The sequence below is a fragment of the Vigna unguiculata genome, chromosome 6, assembly GCF_037176805.1.
Source record: "Vigna unguiculata cultivar grain cowpea cultivar isolate G323 ecotype 2 chromosome 6, ASM3717680v1, whole genome shotgun sequence".
NCBI lineage: Eukaryota > Viridiplantae > Streptophyta > Magnoliopsida > Fabales > Fabaceae > Vigna > Vigna unguiculata.
The window spans coordinates 30,463,935-30,483,873 of record NC_140797.1 but is presented as its reverse complement, the minus strand read 5'-3'; the positions used below and the strand labels follow the sequence as shown (position 1 = coordinate 30,483,873).

The 19,939-nt window shown below is 30.9% G+C and overlaps 2 protein-coding genes across 2 annotated transcripts; both read left to right on the top strand.

Moving 5' to 3' along the window:
- The first annotated feature begins 8,405 nt into the window (after positions 1-8,405).
- On the top strand, positions 8,406-10,442 carry LOC146885772 (uncharacterized). The gene is made up of 4 exons (XM_085675086.1): positions 8,406-8,552; positions 8,631-8,763; positions 8,847-9,046; positions 9,114-10,442. Exons 1-4 carry the CDS (start codon positions 8,430-8,432, stop codon positions 10,440-10,442), a joined length of 1,785 nt encoding a protein of 594 aa, XP_085531212.1. The 5' UTR covers positions 8,406-8,429.
- A 2,200-nt stretch (positions 10,443-12,642) lies between these two features.
- LOC146885771 (uncharacterized) lies at positions 12,643-13,523 on the top strand. Its single transcript, XM_085674478.1, has 2 exons — positions 12,643-13,060; positions 13,140-13,523. The coding sequence occupies exons 1-2, from the start codon at positions 12,797-12,799 to the stop codon at positions 13,521-13,523; spliced, it is 648 nt and encodes a 215-aa protein (XP_085530604.1). The 5' UTR covers positions 12,643-12,796.
- The last annotated feature ends 6,416 nt before the right edge of the window (positions 13,524-19,939 follow it).

Sequence of the window (19,939 nt, the reverse complement as noted above, 5' to 3'; positions counted from 1 at the left end):
AAAACTAGTATTCTATCACAATCTACTATACAAGCATAAATTATTCATTTTTCCAATGCATCCTGACAATTAAATTGTTATATTTAAAGTTTGGGTTAAATATGTTTTTGGTCCCTCAAGTTTTAGTGAAATTTGGAATTAGTCCCTCATCAAAACTTTTGACCTATTTAGTCCTTCATCTTTCAAAATGCGTGAATTTAGTCTTTTTAACCAAATTTTGTTAAGTTTATCTCACATTTCAAGCACATTTCATGATAGTATTTAAGTTAACATTGAAGCAAAAATGTGTCAAACAGTATAAATAATTTAAATACTATCATGAAATGCGCTTGAAATGTCAAATAAACTTAACAAAATTTGGTTAAAAGGACTAAATTCACGCATTTTGGAAGATGAAGGACTAAATTGGTCAAAAGTTTTGATGAGGGACTAAACCCAAATTTCGCTCAAACTTGAGGGACCAAAAACATATTTAACCCTTAAAGTTTTTAGTAAAAATGTTAATGAAATTGGCATATGAGAACGAGAGACAAATATATTAGAAACTAAATCACTCATGGTATTGTCTCTCTTGACTTTGTCAGATCAAAGAGAAATATTGCAGATCTGCTTATCAAAGGGTTGATGCATCAACAACAAGTATTTGAGTCGTCGAAGGGAATGAGACTATAGCCCATAAATTAGTTGCAACAATGGACACCCATCTCCACATGAATGGCGATCCCATGGAATGAAGTTCAATGGGTAACAACGAAGTTGTTGTTGACTAAAGTACAACAAATAATTTGATTAAATTTTATGTCTCATTCCTATGGCGAGGTGTACTATAAATTGTGGCAATAATAAGGTTGATGTATGTGCATTATTATGCTTATTTTATAAAATACCTCTTAATAAACTTAATGGTTTAGGTATGTGCATCATTATGCTTATTTTATAAAATACCTCTTAATAAACCCAATGACAATTATTGTAGGGGTGTGAGTCATAAACCACCCTTTGAGGGTTTACCTAGTGAGTGTGATGGTGGGGCCGCTATTGTGAGACATGCGCAAGTCTCTAAGTGACACTCATGAAACAAGATACATGCACAAGGTCGTAACGTGCACCCACTGATTAGAACCTATAATGAACACCGATATTGTATGTGTTATTTACTAAAACCCAGTCACAGGGGATGTAACTCAAGGCAATTAAGTCTCTGCATTTTCTCGGGTGGAAGTTTATAAGCACTAGGTGTAAGGGTCAGACCCGGAAGGTTCCTTATGCTGAACTACAATATTTCGTTTTAAAAGATAATATATTTTGTGTTATTTTATTTTTTAAATTATGTGGGGGATTGTTAGAAATATTTTAATATAATTTAAAAAATAAATAATAAAAATAAAAATTCTACTGTTATTGAAGTTTTTATAGACCTTTAATTCATGGGTTAATGTTTTTTATGGCTAACAACTATATTTTGATTACAATTTACTTCTTTGTTTCCCTTTTCTACCTATAAATACTACCTAGGTGCATGGGAAAAAAGACAACAACAGAGACAACAAATACTAGAGTTTTTCTTAAAAGTGTTATTCTTTTCTTCTCTATGTTATCTTAAAACAATGGTGTTCATAAGGTTCGGAGATCCTTCCCTGCACTCGATCGATCTGACGGCGGGTTGTTGTATCTTGGGAGAGAAACGCATATGATTTGAAACACATATGATTATGTATTTGTTTAGCCCTATGTAGTAGGGACGTTTTCTCTCTAAGGATAGCGTTATGCGTACCTCAACCTAAATATTTCTACTCCTTCCCTTGTTTATTGTTTATTTATTATTGTTATTATAATCGTTAATATTTGATTAATATTCATTGTTTTATATATATGTCTGAGTATTATTATTGATTTAATAATTATTATATTATCATTTTATATTTTTATTATTATTAGTATTATTGGAGTAATCATTTTCTAACAGATATGATATGACAAGAATGATTTGATGATTTTTCTTTTGCTATGCTATGTGTGGCATTCCAACATCAGAGCAAAAAAGGAGAATAAGAGGAGAATGTACTCTGTTTCAGAAATATTCAGAAATATTGCAGGGTAAGAAATTGACAATGGTAATTCACATTAAAAAAACACTTTTAAATAATGATTAATTTTAGTAATAAAAAAAATATTTAGAGATTAATTTTTTAATTAGAGACTAATTTAGAAGTCAATTATTTTAGTAGCCAAAATCTTGATAGTTAGAGTTAGCAATAAATTTTAAATACCTTAAACATTGTTTTAGTTACCAACTTAGGGACAAATTATAATTTTTTAAAATTATTTTAGTTACTAATAATTATAATTTATAAATTAATATTTAAATTGGTTACTATAGTAACTAATTTTTTTTGTCATCAAAATTAATAATTATTCAAAGATTTTCTGATAATGCTAGTTTTATCTTTGTCTTCATTCACCAACCATCACACTTACTTTTTGGGTTACTATTCATATTTTTTCAAATGTTAAGGAAAATAATCTTTTTCTAAAATTCTATACTTAGTTTCACTAATATAGAAGAACACTATTTTACTTTTAAATTTGTAAGTAATGGCATTGCAATTTTCTCTCACTCTCTATTATACTTGATTACCAACTTTGAATTAGTTATTAACACTATTTTTATCATCTTAAAAACTAATTTTAAATAAAATAAATTATTTAATTATTTTGTTATAAAATTAGTAAAAAAAATTTAATAATTGAAAATCTTAAAATTTTAAAAATTATTTTAAAATTATTTTGACGATTTAAACCTTAAATAAGTGTTAAATGGTAATAAAATATAATATATTTTGTGATAACTTTTAATTATTTGGATATAATAACAAATCATAAAAAAAATTGTGGTAATTTTTAATTGTTAGATTTCATTTTCTTTTTCTAGCAAAAATACCGACGGTTAAAATATAATATTTTGTAAGTTTTTGACATATTTATTTTGATTATTATTTTAACTATTAGAGATTTTATTTGTGACAGTTTTTAATCGTTAAATTTATAATTTTAACTGTCATAAATATAATATTTTTTTTAGCGTACATGTCTTACATGTTTAACCATTTTTGTATAAAAATATGTATAATATTGTAGAAATAAAAACATAAATATCAAAATTAGCTCTTGAGTTTTGTTCTCGTTTAGTAATTTTTTCCATCAAAACTAATAATGTAATTAGAGATGTCAAAATAGGTTACAGCTTGTGAGCCAACACGGCTCAGTACGGGTTTGAGCCGAGTTAGGCTGAGAAAATTTCATGTTTTCTAAAAGTGGATTTAATTCGATCTGACTCACTTAACCCACGGGTTAAATGGGTTCTAGCCGGTTTGAAGGTGTGGGTTGACCTACAACCCACCACCAACAACACTATTAATTTTTTTTACAATTTTTAAAAGAAATTATTATAATTATTTACTACTCCTAGTTATATAGGTTCATATTTTTAAATACTAGAATGTTGCTCAATAATATTTGAATAATTTGAATGTTTAATCTATTTGTTTGTCAAGTTATATATGTTGATACTTTAATTTTTCACTACTATCTTTATAATAATATTTCGAGAACTAGATGAACAGTTTGATTCCATTATTATAAAAAATAGGGTTAAATATGTTTTTGCTCCCTCAAGTTTCAGCGAAATTTGGAATTAGTCCCTCATCAAAACTTTTGACCAATTTAGTCCTTCATCTTTCAAAATGCGTGAATTTAGTCCTTTTAACCAAATTTTGTTAAGTTTATCTGACGTTTCGAGTGCATTTCATGATAGTATTTAAGTTAACATTGAAGCAAAAATGTGTCAAATAGTATAAATAATTTAAATACTATCATGAAATGCGCTTGAAATGTCAGATAAACTTAACAAAATTTGGTTAAAAGAACTAAATTCACGCATTTTGGAAGATGAAGGACTAAATTGGTCAAAAGTTTTGATGAGGGACTAAACCCAAATTTCACTTTCGTTCTAGTATAATAAATATATAAAATAAATTACAAAAAAAAAACATTTGTAAGTAAATCAACCTACTAACCCACCAACCCGTGAGGAATTGGACCGGGTTGCAAATTTCTGACTCACCAAAAAGTGAGTGGAGTTGAATTGATCCTTTTTTTAACTCAATTCGTAATAAGTCAACTTGTGTGAACCGGATTCGCTCACTTTGACACTCCTAAATGTAATGATCCCACCATGAGGATAACTCTTGTTTTATGTAATTCATTATATATATATATATATATATATATATATATATATATATATATATATATATATATATATATATTCTTAGTTTTCTACCTCAAATTTATAGGCTTGAATCAAATAATGATCATTAAATCTTTTTCTTCCATACACATGTCGTATATGAGTGAAATAATGCGAAAGATATATTCAAACCTCAAACTCATTTAAATTGTTTGATTCCGAAAAGAAATATTCAAATTAATAAAAGAAAAAAACAATTTTAATCTTTATCTTAATGTGCACACATGTTCGTTAATGTGCCTCAGCTTTTTTTTTGTGGTTTAATTCATGCGTTACATTACATGAGTTCAAACTCCAATCAAAATGATGAATTAATAACTTGAAATAAAATTAAATAACATTTGAGAATTAAAAATAAACATTTAAGTGGTCATATTAATAAATGTAAAAATGAACTATTAATTAGTGCTAAGAAATAAATTACAAAAAAATTATTTGTAAGTAAATCAACCTACTAACCCACCAACTCGTGATGAGTTGGACCGGGTTGCAAATTTCTGATTCTCCAAAAAGTGATTCGGGTTGAATTGATCCTTTTTTTAACTCAATTCGTAATAAGTCAACCTGTGTGAGCCGGATTCGCTCACTTTGACACTTCTAAATGTAATGTTCACACCATCAGTATAACTCTTGTTTTATGTAATTCATTAGTTATATATATATATATATATATATATATATATATATATATATATATATATATATATATATATATATATATATATATATATATATATATATATATATATATATTCCTAGTTTTTTCTACCTCAAATTTATAGGCTTGAATCAAATAAGGATGGCTTAATTAGAATTTTAGTCCCCTACTTTATATGTGAGGTTCATTTTGGTCCTCTTATTTTTTCGGGGTTCAATTTAGTCCCCTAGTTTGTGTAAGAGGTTCAATTCAGTCTTGTGTGTTAATAGCGTTAAAAAAATTAACAGCAGAATGATTTGATGTGATACTATGGCAATTAAAAATGACATGTCAAGTAGGGACATCAGATTATGTGGACACTAGAGAACGAGAAATTAAAGGCAGTGGTAATTGGGTTTTGAATGAAATTAGGGTTGGGGTGTTTTGAACGAAATTAGGGTTCGTCGAAGAAAGAAATTTGGGTGCGGAAGTAATTGGGGATAACGGTTGAACAAATTAGGGTTCGAGGAAGAAGCGAAAATCAATCAATATATAACGATTCAAGGAGGAAGGATTTTCGGTCTCCTTCGGTGCGGCATAGGTTCGTCGCTGTGTTCGTAGTGGCACGAAATCGAAGGTAAGTTTTGCATACCCCACGAGTTACAGGAGCAAGATGAAGAAGAATGGCCCCTAGACATCACTCAAAATTAAGAAAGCTTGCCAAATGAAGATGAACTCTAACAGGACGAAGAAGACGACTTAAATTAGGGCAAATGAACACTTCTATCTCCATAAATAACCTTCATTGCCACCTCATTACACCACATTGATGACAAGGTACTCAGAACTTGCCACATTCCTCTTCCAAACAGACACAATGGCATTGTTCTGACGCCGTTTAACTAAAACTAACGGGAGGGACCATTTTAAACTGTTTTAACAAATTGGAGGACTAAATTGAACCCCGAAAAAATAAGAGGACCAAAATGAACTTCGCATATAAAGTAGGGGACCAAAAGTCTAATTAAGCCAATAAGGATTGTAAGATTCGCATAATTTAATTAATTAAATAAATAAATAATTAATAAATGCGGATAGGTAGTGCATTTATGATATTAAATTCTGTTGCATATGATGTGGAAAAGTACTAGCTCAAGTGGTTGAGAGTACTTTGATTGTGTGAGAGGACTTGGGTTCAAGTCCTAAGTATTCCAATTATGTGTTATTTAGTTATTATTGTTTTAATAATATGTTGGGGCATGTTTGTATGACATAATACTCGAATTGTGTGAGTTAGCAAGGAACATGAGTTGGCTTAATGCTTTAGTATTGATTTGGCTTTGGCTTGGTTGAGGGTTCAAACCTTGGTGGACTCAAATTTGCTTTCTTTTTTGCTAAAAAGTTAGTATGGCCTGAATATGAAAGGGTAGAGACAACCCTCGGGGACTTGCTTAAGAATGAGAAAGATTCATGGGGATTCTGTAACTATTCCATTCCAAGAAAATAAAAAAATTCGAAACAATTGGGATTTTTTGGAGATTGGATGCAGTTACTAATTCATGATCTGACATGTACAGAATGAAAACTTCATTCTCGATTCTACAAGAATTTTTATGAAAGCCTTTCATTTGCTTCTCTTCGATGGAAGTTTTATTTTCCCAGAATGTATCCTAATTTTTGGCCTAATTCTTCTTCTGATGATTGATTCAACCTCTGATCAAAAAAATATATCTTGGCTCTATTTTATCTCTTCAACAAGTTTAGTAATGAGCATAACGACCCTATTGTTCCGATGGAGAGAAGAACCTATGATTGCCTTTTCGGGAAATTTCCAAACGAACAATTTCAACGAAATCTTTCAATTTCTTATTTTACTAAATGATGGGCCTTGAATAGCAATTAAAATACCATTAAGGCTATTTTCGTTTTTGCACTTAACACCACTATTAAGGCACCTATAAAAATTCAGAATTTTGTGAAAAGAGGGTTTCTGCAATTCTGGTTTTGTATCAATTGTGTGGGAGCGAATTGGAGAGGATTGAGAGATTTCCTAGGGCAAATTGTGGAAGGAATAAGGGATTTTCATGTTGGGTAAGAAGAAGAGCTGTAACCTTATACTTTTGCAAGGGAAAATTCCAGGTTAGGGGAGCTGAGCCGAATTTCTATGTTTATAGTCATTTTGCATGATGTGTGATGAAATTGTGTTCTGAATTTCGTGTTGCACCTAAGGGAATTATAAGGGTTTTGGGTTTTGGTACTGTTTTATTGAATGTTGGCCTAAATGCATGTGTATATTGGGGTTATGCACGGTATATACTATAATTATGCAAAGTTGGGTTGTTCGGGGCCTATTTTTGTGTCCAATTATGATCATAGGTCTAATGAAATTGTTCCGAGTGAATGGTATGAAATTGGAGTGTGTTTTAGGTTTGATTGTTGTTGTTATGCGCGTAAACCAGTGCCCAAGCCTGCAATTCCCACTCAAGCAAGCTGGACTCGCCTAGGCGAGAGTTGCAGGGTTTGAGTTTCAGGCTCTGCTCGAGCATCTCGCTCAGGCGGGGTAATTTGGTCTTGGGCGACAGGCTATCTCGCTTAGGCGAGTGTGCCTCACCCAAGCGAGAACTCGCGTGTGTCTTGTGTGGTTTGATTGCACATCTCGCGCAAGCGGGAGGGATGGTTTTGAGCGAAGGTGCATCTCGCTCAGGCGAGAGTCTTTCGCCTAAGCGAGAGTTCATGGGTGGTTCCGCTGTCTCGTTGAACTCGTCGCCTGGACAAGGAAGTTTTATCTTGGGCGAGCGAGGGTCTCGCCCAAGCGAGAATGAGCTCGCTTAAGCGAGATTACGTATACTGCAGAGATTCTAGAGGCTCGTGTTTTTAGGAAATGAAGTATTATTAAATGTATTGAAATTAATTACTTTATTTTCTTTTATTAAATTCGTAATATCCTGACGGGATGTTACAAGGATCATTAAATCTTTTTTCTTCGATACACATGTCGTATATGAGTAAAATAATGCTTAAGATATATTCAAACCTCAAACTCATTGTTTGATTCTGAAAAGAAATATTCAAATTAATAAAAAAAAAAGTCAATTTTAATCTTTATCTTAATGTGCACACATGTTCGTTAATGTGCCTCAGCTTTTTTGTGGTTTAATTCATGCGTTACATTACATGAGTTCAAACTCCAATCAAAATGATGAATTAATAACTTGAAATAAAATTAAATAACATTTGAGAATTAAAAATAACCATTTATAAGTGGTCATATTAATAAATGTAGAAATGAACTATTAATTATTGCTAAGAAATAATTAATGCTTCTAAATTTAAATAATGAAAAAGTCAATAGAGTTTGTCATGGTATTCTATTAATTGATTAAAATATAACGGTTGTGATCAATGACTATAAAATTGGTTAGGAGTGGTTTTGTTTAGTTGAATTGACATCGTTTGGTTTGCTATTATTCGGAATCAATTGTAATGGCAAATGACAAGGTTATTGTATTAGAGGGTGAGATGAGTTTGGTGTTAAGACAGATGAACAAAACTTTTTATTCTAATAAAGAAATCTTCCTTCAGGAACTTATTAATAATGCTTCAAATGTAAGCAGTTCTTTAATTTAATTTTTATTTATACATTTATTTTATGTTAATGTTATTAATCATTGGATGTACACACAGGCTTTAGATAAAATTCAATTTGAGAGTCATACAAACAAGAATATTTTAGATGATAGGGTAATAAGATTGGTTCCCCACAAGGCTAACAAAACACTTTCCATCATTGACACTGGTATTGGCATGACCCAAACAGGTAGAAAGATGTCAATATTTCATATTCATTTTCACTTTTCTTGCATGCTCATTAATTGTTTTATTTTCATGTGTTTATTTTAGATTTGGCATATAATTTAGGAGTTGGCTTCTACTCTACATATTTGATTGCTGACAAGGTTATTGTCACCTCTAAGCATAAGGATCATGATCAATATATATGGGAATCTCAACCAGGTGCCTCTTTCATTGTTAATAACAACATCAATGCCCAACAACCATCAAGGGGAACCAATATCACCCTTTTCCTCAAGGATAATCAGGTTCACAAAGTAACTTATTTGTATTTTTTTTATTATTTCTTTTGCTTACTCAATTCATTTTTTACAGTTAGAATACTTGGAAGAGGTCACTATCAAGAATCTCGTTATCAAATATTGCCAACACATCTCCCACCGCATTTACCTATGGAATGAGAATACGAAGGATGATTGGCAACTTATTAACATTTGGTTTCATAACCGAGAGAGAGACAGTAAACATGTAGCTCCAAAACTTATGAATCACATACCAGATGATTTTGTATTCTCTATTCTTTCTAACCTACCTTTGAAATCTTTGAAGAGATTTGGATGTGTACGAAGATCATGGGCCCTCTTGTTTGAAAATTCTCATTTCATGAACCTCCTTCGTAATAACTTCATATGTAATCACCAATCGTACTATGATGATACATATCTCCTATTGAATCTCTCTCCACTTTACCAGAATCATTACAATTCCTCCTTATTTTCAATTTCTGGCGAGAGGTTTCAAAATATGGAAAAATTATACTGGCCTAGTCAAATTCAAGAGGATTACCTTGAGGGAATTGGTATTTTAGGTTCTTCTAGTATCAATGGAATTCTGTGCCTATACGTAAATAATGGACGACAACTTGTGTATTTATGGAACCCAACTATCAATGAATTAAAGGTTATTCCTCCCAGTCCATTTGAGAATGCACCATATTATATTTATATTGGGATAAACTATCACGGATTTGGTTATGATTGTGTTAGAGATGATTATAAGGTGGTTAGGCAAGTATCTTTTTTTGTTAATTCTGATGACGATGTGGAACCACATGATGTTTTCCCCCTCTCATGTATTTGGGAGATGTATAGCCTAGGAAGTAACTCTTGGACAAACCTTGAACTGCGTGCTTCCGTGCCTACAAGTTTTGATGATAATAATAAATTTTACTTAGAGGGAATGTGTCATTGGTTGGGTTATGCAGAGAGTTGTATTCAACATGTAGTATCATTTGACTTGATCAATAAGGTGTGGATTACGACCCTCCCACCTTTAGACATACCTATGGAAATATATGATAATAAGCATTTTGTGAGGAGACAATTATTTCTCCTAAATCAGTCAATTGCTTTGATGTCAAATTATGCAGAAACAACAACCTTTTACATATCAATTTTGGTTGAAGTAGGTAAGAAGGAAACATGGACTTTACTCTTTGTTTTTGGACCCATACCTTACATTGCGTTCCCTGTTGGAACAAGGGATATGGGCAATATACTCTTCCAAACACATGATGGTGATCTAGCATGGTTTAATTTAAATACCCACACAGTTCAGAAGCTTGGTGTCAACATACATAGTGGTTATTCCCAATTAGTAGTTCATAAGAAAAGTCTTCTTACAATTGCAAGAATAAATAGTTAATTGTTTTCCTTATTTCCATTTGAGTAGGTAATGATTCGTTATCATAATTTTCTCTTGTACTTGTCAAAATAAGGCTTGTCAGTTTCATATCTTATTTCAATTTGAGTAGTTAATGATTCATTATCATAACTTTCTCTTATTTTTCAAAATAAAACTTATCAATTTCATATTACAATAAAGTATATGATAAATTATGAAACTTTTTAGAAAGTTGTGTTTTGATATGATGTGAAACGATTTTCAAATGAGAGAATTGTATAATTTCAGATTGTCTATTTTAGTCGTGAAATTATTTAATTAACTCACTATTTTTAACGTATTTAAATAGAAGAGTATAAACCATTTAAAGAGATATTTAAAGAGATGTAAAGATTTTAATCTACCAAAAACATATTTTACTATATTAAAAGAGAAACCTCATAAATACTCATGGTTCTAGGTTATTCTTATATATTAAAGCGATTTTCTTGCCGATTAAAATGCCATTTATAGTCATTTGAACCCAAATAATAACATTTTAATAGAATAAAGCATCTTTTAATCAATCAAAAGCATTATATTAATAAGACAAGCTTGAATGCATTCTAAACAATGCTTTCAAACTACAATTTAAAGATCAATCCGTGCAAGAGAAACTTACAAAGTATACCATGCGCAATAAAACTTATCAATTTCATATTACAATAAAGTATATGATAAATTATGAAACTTTTTAGAAACTTGTGTTTTGATATGATGTGAAACTATATGTATAATTTACAAAGTATACCAATCAACACAAGACGACCTAAAGATACAAAGTATACCAATCTTCAAATTCTTCAAATTTATGTTTTATTAAGTTAAACTTAATGAAAATTAAATTTATATTTTATTAGATTAAATTAAATTTAAATTTAATATAATTTATATTTTATTTTACATTTTTTTATAATTTTATTTAAATTTAATTTTAAAAATTTATAAAATATATTTTTTTAATATTTATGAGTATTCACGGTACCCGCGGGTTTTAATATACCCGTAGATATTTTTTAAACGGATATCCGTGTGGATAGCGGACGAGTAACGGGTGAATTTTTTTGTCGTGGGTTAGGTTGCAGATAGACACTATCTGTGCCGAACCCGTTTTCATGTGAATGTCATGAATCACATTTTTTACACAAATGATATAAAATTCTACTTACGTTGTTTACTGTAAAAGGGCAAACCAAGCCAATTCATCTCCAGTTGATTTTCAAATTAAAAAACTTAATGTAAGTTATCTTAGAGAAATCAAATCAGACATGTTTTTTTTTTCTTAATTTTCAGAATTTACCAATTATAATATTAACCCAAAGTAAAAGGTGGCAAAATTAACCCATAAAAGATGAAATTTGTGATAGATTAAAATTAAAAATTCTGAATGGAAAACTCAAGTCTTTGTCGATGAAAATTCCTAATATTAATAAGAATCATACTGATAGTTATTGTTAATAATAATTTAGAGAAGAAATGTCGTGAATCAGGGTCCCAAAATTCTATTCCAATTACTTCTTAAGGAAAATAACTAACAAATTGGGTACTAAAATGGAAATTTAAACATAAAGAATGAATGATCAGACCAAAAATTATATACCAAATACTTCTTAATTAAAGCAACTATGAATGAGTGTTATAAACAAAAGTTGGTAACAAATTAGATCTTGACAATTTTATTGGGAAGTTCAATGGCCACAATGGCCAAAAGAAGATTGAATGGTATGAATTAAGTTAGGACTAGAAGTGGTATGGGGTCCAATCACACCATGCGCCAGCCATATGGTCTGTCATGTTTTATGAAATAAGTTTTATAAATTAAGTTATGACAATATCATAGGATTAGGACCCAAATTCATAATATTTTTACATAAAAATAGAATAAATTTTACGACATGTTCTTCAATAGTCGAATGCATAAAAATATGTATATTTATTCTATGATTATTTAAAGGCCTATTGGATTATTTGTGGTAGATAAGCATATTCTTAGTAAATCTGTCTCAACTCATATAAGTTAATATCATCACGTTATGAGTACATATCAAAACTTCAATACAACATCATTGAAAAAAAAACATATGAATACATATGTAAACTAGTAAATACATCATAAGTTTGTTAACAAAATCAACATAAAACTAATCAGAGTGAACATACCATGTTGTGATAGTTTAAAGGAATTTAATTTGGTGTGATTATGGATCACCAACTAGTGAATGATTATGAATGTTAGGAGAAGAGACTTTTATTAGGAAGTTAAATTGGCCAAAATAAAAGAGATTGATTGGTATGAATTAAGCAAAATCAATTAAGCTTTGGTACTATAAATTGAGATGATTAAACTATCATTTTCCATCAATTTCACAATGAGTTATCTCAAATTTACTTTCTTCATTTCTCTCTTCTTCTATTGTTCAGTAGAAGGATTTCAGTACTGGATAATCGCACAAACTTGGCCGGCAGGCTTTTGTAACCATAATGTTTGTGATGCCACAAAACCAATACCGTTAAAGTTCACTATACATGGCTTATGGCCATCCAATTACAACATGTCACCGCCATTACCTTGCTCTAAGTCCAAGCTAAATGTATCTTTGGTAAGCTTTTTATTTTTTAATAATATTATTTTGATATTATATTCAGAAGATGACTTCTTTTTTTTGTTTATTTTATTAGATTAATGGAATAGTTCCTATACTTGATCAAGATTGGCCAAGTTATAAAACGATAAACAGTTATTTCTGGAATTATGAATGGCAGAAACATGGATCATGTTCAAATATGCTACCATTTGATTATTTCACATTGGCGTTAGATATATATAAAAGGAACGATCTCCAACAAATACTCAAAGATGCAAATATATTACATGACAATACTTACGGTATCAACAAAATCATGACAGCCATACAGACATCACGAGTTGGTGTTCAGCCACAACTATCATGTGAAAAGGGGGACTTAGTTGAAATAAGGCTATGTTTGAACATAAACCCTATTCCGCAGTACATCAACTGTCCTCCAAACAAGGCTTGTCCTACTTATGTAAACTTTATCTAAACTATCATATAATTAATGAATAAACAATTACAAAATTTAAATAATTGTGTTTTCTACTTTTCTACACACTTTTCTACACGATTAGACTACTTATTTTATGTTGTGCCGTTAAAATTTCTAACTAGCTAAACTAAAGAGGCTACTTCTTTTCTATTGTATTCAGATGTGACTAAAATAAATTCAACTACACAAATCTATTCAACTGTACTAATTAATCCATAAAAATTGCACTTTTATAAAAAAATTAAACTTAACCATGTCATAATGCAATTTACAAAAACTAACTTCTTAGTTTTAATTTATCTAATGTGGGTGCATGTAAAATAATTTATTCAACTAATTTTAGTTTAAGATAATTCATTTTTAAACATTTAAAATTAATTCATTTTTAGTTTATTTCTTCGAGAATGGAAGACAACAACTGAGATATGAGAACAAAAATAATAGATTTTTTTCTCTTTAGAAAAGAAAACAGGTGAGAATGGAAGATGAGAACAATTCGTGAGAAACTCAAGTCATATAAAATAACAACAATTAAAATCTGGTTATAAAAAATATACGGTACAATACTTTTACTTCTAGTTCATAAAACAAAAATTAATATATAAGAGATTCATGAAATAAATTATTTACAAACAGAGGAGATCATGTGGTGCCTATATAGATGCTTTCATGAATGAAAGAACTTGAATGATTTAAATTTAAAGTTCTTAATTAAAAGATGAGTTTGTAAGATATAAAAGGCTAATAAGAGACTTCAAGATGGTTTATTTTAAAAATTTATGACTTTACAACCATACATATGACTATCGATGACAAACAAACTGTGTACGTGGGTACGGAGCAAAACCAGTTATATTTTTTATACAAATCATCACTAGGTACAAATATGAGTAACACTTAACTTTATTTTTTAAATTAGGTTAAAGATGATATTAGGTATGAACTTTTCGGTCATGTCCCTATCCTCATAATTGTTTCGGTTGTATTTTATATAATTTTACTATATAAAATTGTTATTTTCTATTTTATTATTATTATTATTATTGATTAACATTAATTAATAAATTATATTTTTTGTAAATATTAGTTATATTGTACTATTGTTATTAATTTATGGATAATATATATTAATTTTGCATATTCTGGACGTGGAGAACCTGTTTTTTTTTTTCAAGGTGGAGCTGCGTCAATTTCTGTCGTGATGAAGGAGGTGCGACTTCTTTTTCTTCCTTGTCATGATTTGCATCTACAGGTGGCTGCGTTTTGTGCAGCAGTGTTCGCAGCCTCCCTCTTCGTCGTTTATGGCAACAACAGTCTGCGATGGTGGTTGCGCTATACAAAGCTTGGTTTTTGCCGTCGTTGTGGTTGAGCTCACAACGATGGTTGCGACGGTGAGATCTGGTGTGATGGTGGGTCTGATCGCGTTGTAAATTATGTTGTAGTTTCCATGCAATAATACTTTATTATAAACAAACTACTATAGGATTTTAAGATTCATGATTCTCACACGTTCATGCACATAATCACACATTTATGTACATAAATCATAATAGGATACTAACCTTGATCCATGAGAGATCCAATAATAATGCGTTCTACAATCTCTGTTCTTAAACTTCCTTTTCCCACTCTATCTTTTTGTCTTCGTTACTCCTCTCACACTCTCTTTCTTGATGGCTTATTGTGAGAGAACCTTATGACCAGAGACACAACCCTAATATCCTTTTATAAGCCAACGTCCTTCAAGTTGGGCTGAGCTTTATTTTATTTATTACGACTTCTCATAATAACCAATAGGTCCTTATATTTTATTAAATTAGAATTGGGCCTAGCATAATATTTCAAATGAGTCACATAATAGAATTAATTCGTCAATTAATTCTAACATTCTCCCACTTGACTCATATGATGTCATAACATTATGTGATTTAATACATAACATAATGCGCATTAAAGGACCTTACATGAATTGGTTCAATCATTATTCACAATCAAAGATACATAAATAATAAGAGTCATAGCGGTCATACATCATTCAGTCGACATGATTTGTTCCATGTATTACCTTATCATCCCTTTCTCCTTGATATGACTTTAGGATGAGAAATCCTTAATGAGTTCAAACATTTATTTTTTCAATAATAATAACATTAGAGAGCTTAGAGTGTCACGTAAAATTAATAACTTTAACATTCACTAGTAGACATAATGTTCATATTCTTTACATGGCCATCATACAATTTGGGTGGTAACCCTTCTGTTAAAGGGTCAACAATCATCATATTTGTGCTAATATGTTCTATTGACACTCTATGTTTCTAAACTTCTTCTTCAACGACAAAGTATTTCAGTTCTATAAGCTTAGCACCTTTAGAATACCTGTCGTTCTTAGAAAAGAAGATTGTTGTGGAATTATCACAATAAATTTTCAGCGGCTTGGCAATATTGTCGACTACTCCGAGTCCTGAAATAAAGTTCCGCAATCAATTAACCTGAATTGTCACCTCAAAGCATGCCACAAATTCAGCTTCCATGGTGGATGCAACAATGACAGACTGCTTCACACTTTCCATGAAATTGTTCCTCTGGCTAAAAGGTGCACAAAACCAAATGTAGACTTTTTTGTATCCATACAACCGGCAAAGTCTGGATCTGTATAAACTATCACCTCAAGATGATCATATTTTCTATAAGTAAGCATGTGATTCTTTGTTCCTTGTAGGTATCTTAAAACTTTCTTTGCAGCTTTCCAATGCTCCAGTTCTAGATTACTCTGGTATCTACCAATGATACCAACTGCAAAACTAATATTTGGCTTCATACATGTTTGAGCATACATCAAACTCCCAACAACATAAGCATAAGGGATATCTTCCATCTGTTTCCGTTCCAAATCATTCTTTGGACATTACATGAGACTAAACTTGTCTCCTTTATGTATTGGAACGAGAGATGCTAAACTTTTATTCATTCTTAATCTCTCTAAAACTTTATTAATATATGCATTTTGAGACAAACCTAACAGTCCTTGTGATCTATCATAGAATATTTCTATTCCTATCATATAGTATGTCTCACCCATATCTTTCATTTCAAGGTTATTAGAGAGAAACCTCTTAGTCTTACTTAATAGATCAAGATCATCAATCGCAAGCAAGATATCATTAACATACAAAATTCGAAATATAAACTTGCTCCCACTAACCTTCAGATATATACACCAATCAACAGTGTTTTCCTTAAATCCAAAGGACACAATAATATCATTGAACTTAAGATACCATTGCCGAGAAACTTGCTTAAGTCCGTATATTGATCTCTTAAGTTTACACACCATGTGTTCCTTTCCTTCCTCAGTGAACCCCACCGGTTGGCCCATATAAACATCCTCTTCTAAATCCTCATTCAGATAGGAAATTTTAACATCCATTTGATGCAACTCAATACCATAATGAGCTACTAATGCCATGATATTTCTAAAAGAATCTTTCCTAGAAACAGGCGAAAATGTTTCCTTATAATCAATATCATCTTTCTGAGTAAAACCTTTGGCAACAAGTCAAGCCTTGTAATGTTCGATATTACCTTAAGGGTCACGCTTAGTCTTAAACCATTTACACCCAATATCTTACATCATTTAGGCAATTCCACAAGGTTACATACGTCATTCTGTGTCATTGATTTAAGCTAATCTTTCATGGCATCTAACCACTTATCAAAATTATCACCATTAATGGCTTCTGAAAATGAAACTAGATCATTATCAATACTTAAGTCATTTTTTGACTCTTGTAGATAAACCACATAATCATTCCAAATAGTAGATTTTCTATCTCTATGAGATCTTCTTAATCCTACTTCTTGTGGTTGTTCTACTACTAGCTCATTGTTAACCTCATGATCATTAATTTGTTATTCTATTTTATTATTGTAAGTTTCTACAACATAAGGAACAATAAGTCTTGAAGGAGAAATACTAGCTACAGGAACTTGTACTGTAACTTCCTTAATCTCCACACTTTCTGAAGCTTCACTCCCACTGGTTTCACCATTCTCAATAAACCGAGCATTTTCAGTTTCAACGATTCTTGTACTATGGGTAAGACAACAAAACATATACCTTTTTTTTATTTTTCTGGATAACCAATGAAATATCCACTGATTGTTCTTTCATTCAGTTTCTTTTCTTGCGGATTGTATCTTCTTACTTCTGCCTGACAACCCCAAACTTGTAGGTATCTCAAAATGAGTTTCCTACTCGTCCAGAACTCAAAAATAGTCCTTTTGAACAACTTTACTTGGAACCCTGTTCAACAAATACATGGCAATCTTTAAAGCATACATCCACAGTGATACAGGTAAACATGAATTACTTAACATACTCCTAACCATATCCATTAAGGTTCTATTACGCCTTTAATACACCATTTTGTTGTGGTGTGCCTGTCATTGTGTATTGAGCACAAATACCACGTTTCTTAAGAAACTTAGCGAATGGACCAGGGTGTTATCCATTTTCATCATATCTTCCATAATACTCACCACCTCTATCTGACCTTACGATTTTCACCTTTTTGTCTAATTGCCTTTCCACTTTATTTATATAAACTTCCAAGGCATTCACTGATTGAGATTTCTCATGCAATAGATAGACATGTCCATAACGTGAAAAACCATCAATATAGGTGATGAAATACTTCTCTTTATTGAAGGAATTTATATCAAACGAACCACATATATCGGTGTGTATGATTTCAAGAAGTTGGGTGCTCCTTGTGGCTCCTTTCTTTGTCTGTTTTGTTTGTTTGCCTTTAATACAATCCACACACACATTCACATCAGTAAAATCCAAATTTGGAAGGATTTCATTCTTTACTAATCTTTGCATTCTTTCTTTGGAAATATGTCCCAAACGCTTATGCCACAAGTAAGCAGATCGTTCATCCACTAAACTACATTTAGTATCAACATTGTGATGCAAGGTCATAAGAGTTTCAACATATAAATTATCCAAATTCAATTTATATAAACCATAATAAAGTGCACCAGATCCAATCATTGTACCAGATCCAATCATACAAGTACACTTAAACAAACTAAAACAATCATTCCCAAACTTAAAATAGTATCCAGCAACATCAAGCTTAGACAAAGAAATTAAATTTCTAATGATACTAGGTATATAAAAAGTATCCATAAGGTCTAAGTGATATCTAGTGTCAAGGATTAGACGATAAGTCCTTACAGCTTCCACTGAAACTTTCTCTTTATTGCTCATGAAGATGAACTTCTCATTTGGGTTTATAGTTCGAGTTGAAAGAAATCCCTACATCACATTAGAAACATGAATCGTACATCCAGAATCAATCCACCAAGCATTTTGGGGAACTTCAATTAAGTTTGATTCAAAACATACGTGAGCATTATACTCACCTGTCTTTTTGAACCAAGCTCTATGCTTTACGCAATTCTTCTGGAAATATCCAGACTTTTCTTAAAAATGACATTTGTCATTTTTCTTCTAGATTTTGGTTGAGGACTCGTCAATCTTTAGTGGTCCTTTACCATTTTCATGTTTCTTTACAACTTTCTCTCAAGCTCCTTAATTCTTCACATAATGAACAACCGAGAAAACTTTCATCCACTTTCATTCTTAGAGACTTAAGTCTTGCTACGATATTTGTCATCTCAATCACGTGCTCGTGCATAGTACGTGAACTATCAAACTTCATGGTGGTCAACGTACTCATTAATGTCTCAGCAAAGGACTTATCAACAGTTTGGGAGCGCTCTTCAACAAATTTCTTAAACTCTTTCACATTATCAATTTTGGGAAGAGCAACCTTAATGTTGCTTGCTATGCTCATTCGTATAAACATTTACATAAAATCTAGCCAGGAAAATTCGACCCATTGAAGACCAGAACAAACATATAAAGATACCGAAACAGAGACTTCAATTATCACATGCCTAACATTAATGCTTTAAGTCATAAAACTAAACTAAATACAGATTCAGACATAAATAATCATTCTATGCATAATAATGTTCTCTTTTGGGAGATCCATTAATACACAAACATAAACATAATGATGTTGATCATATTGTATAACATATTTGATAACTAAAATATGTATCAACTAGAATTACCTACTCCTATTGGGTATATAAATAAAACTAGTGACACATACAAAATTATCTACCATCATGCTCATTAATTATAAGAACAACTAATTAACCTTTGGGCGATCCTGAAATGTCTTATAATAATGAACTTCAATTAACCCATAAATCAATTATTCATAATTTAGCATCCATACTACAGGTAATTGAAATAAAATCATTAATAATTTGAAATAAAAAAACTTTAAAATTTTAGCCACTTTGGTGACTAACAAAATTTGTCATACTTG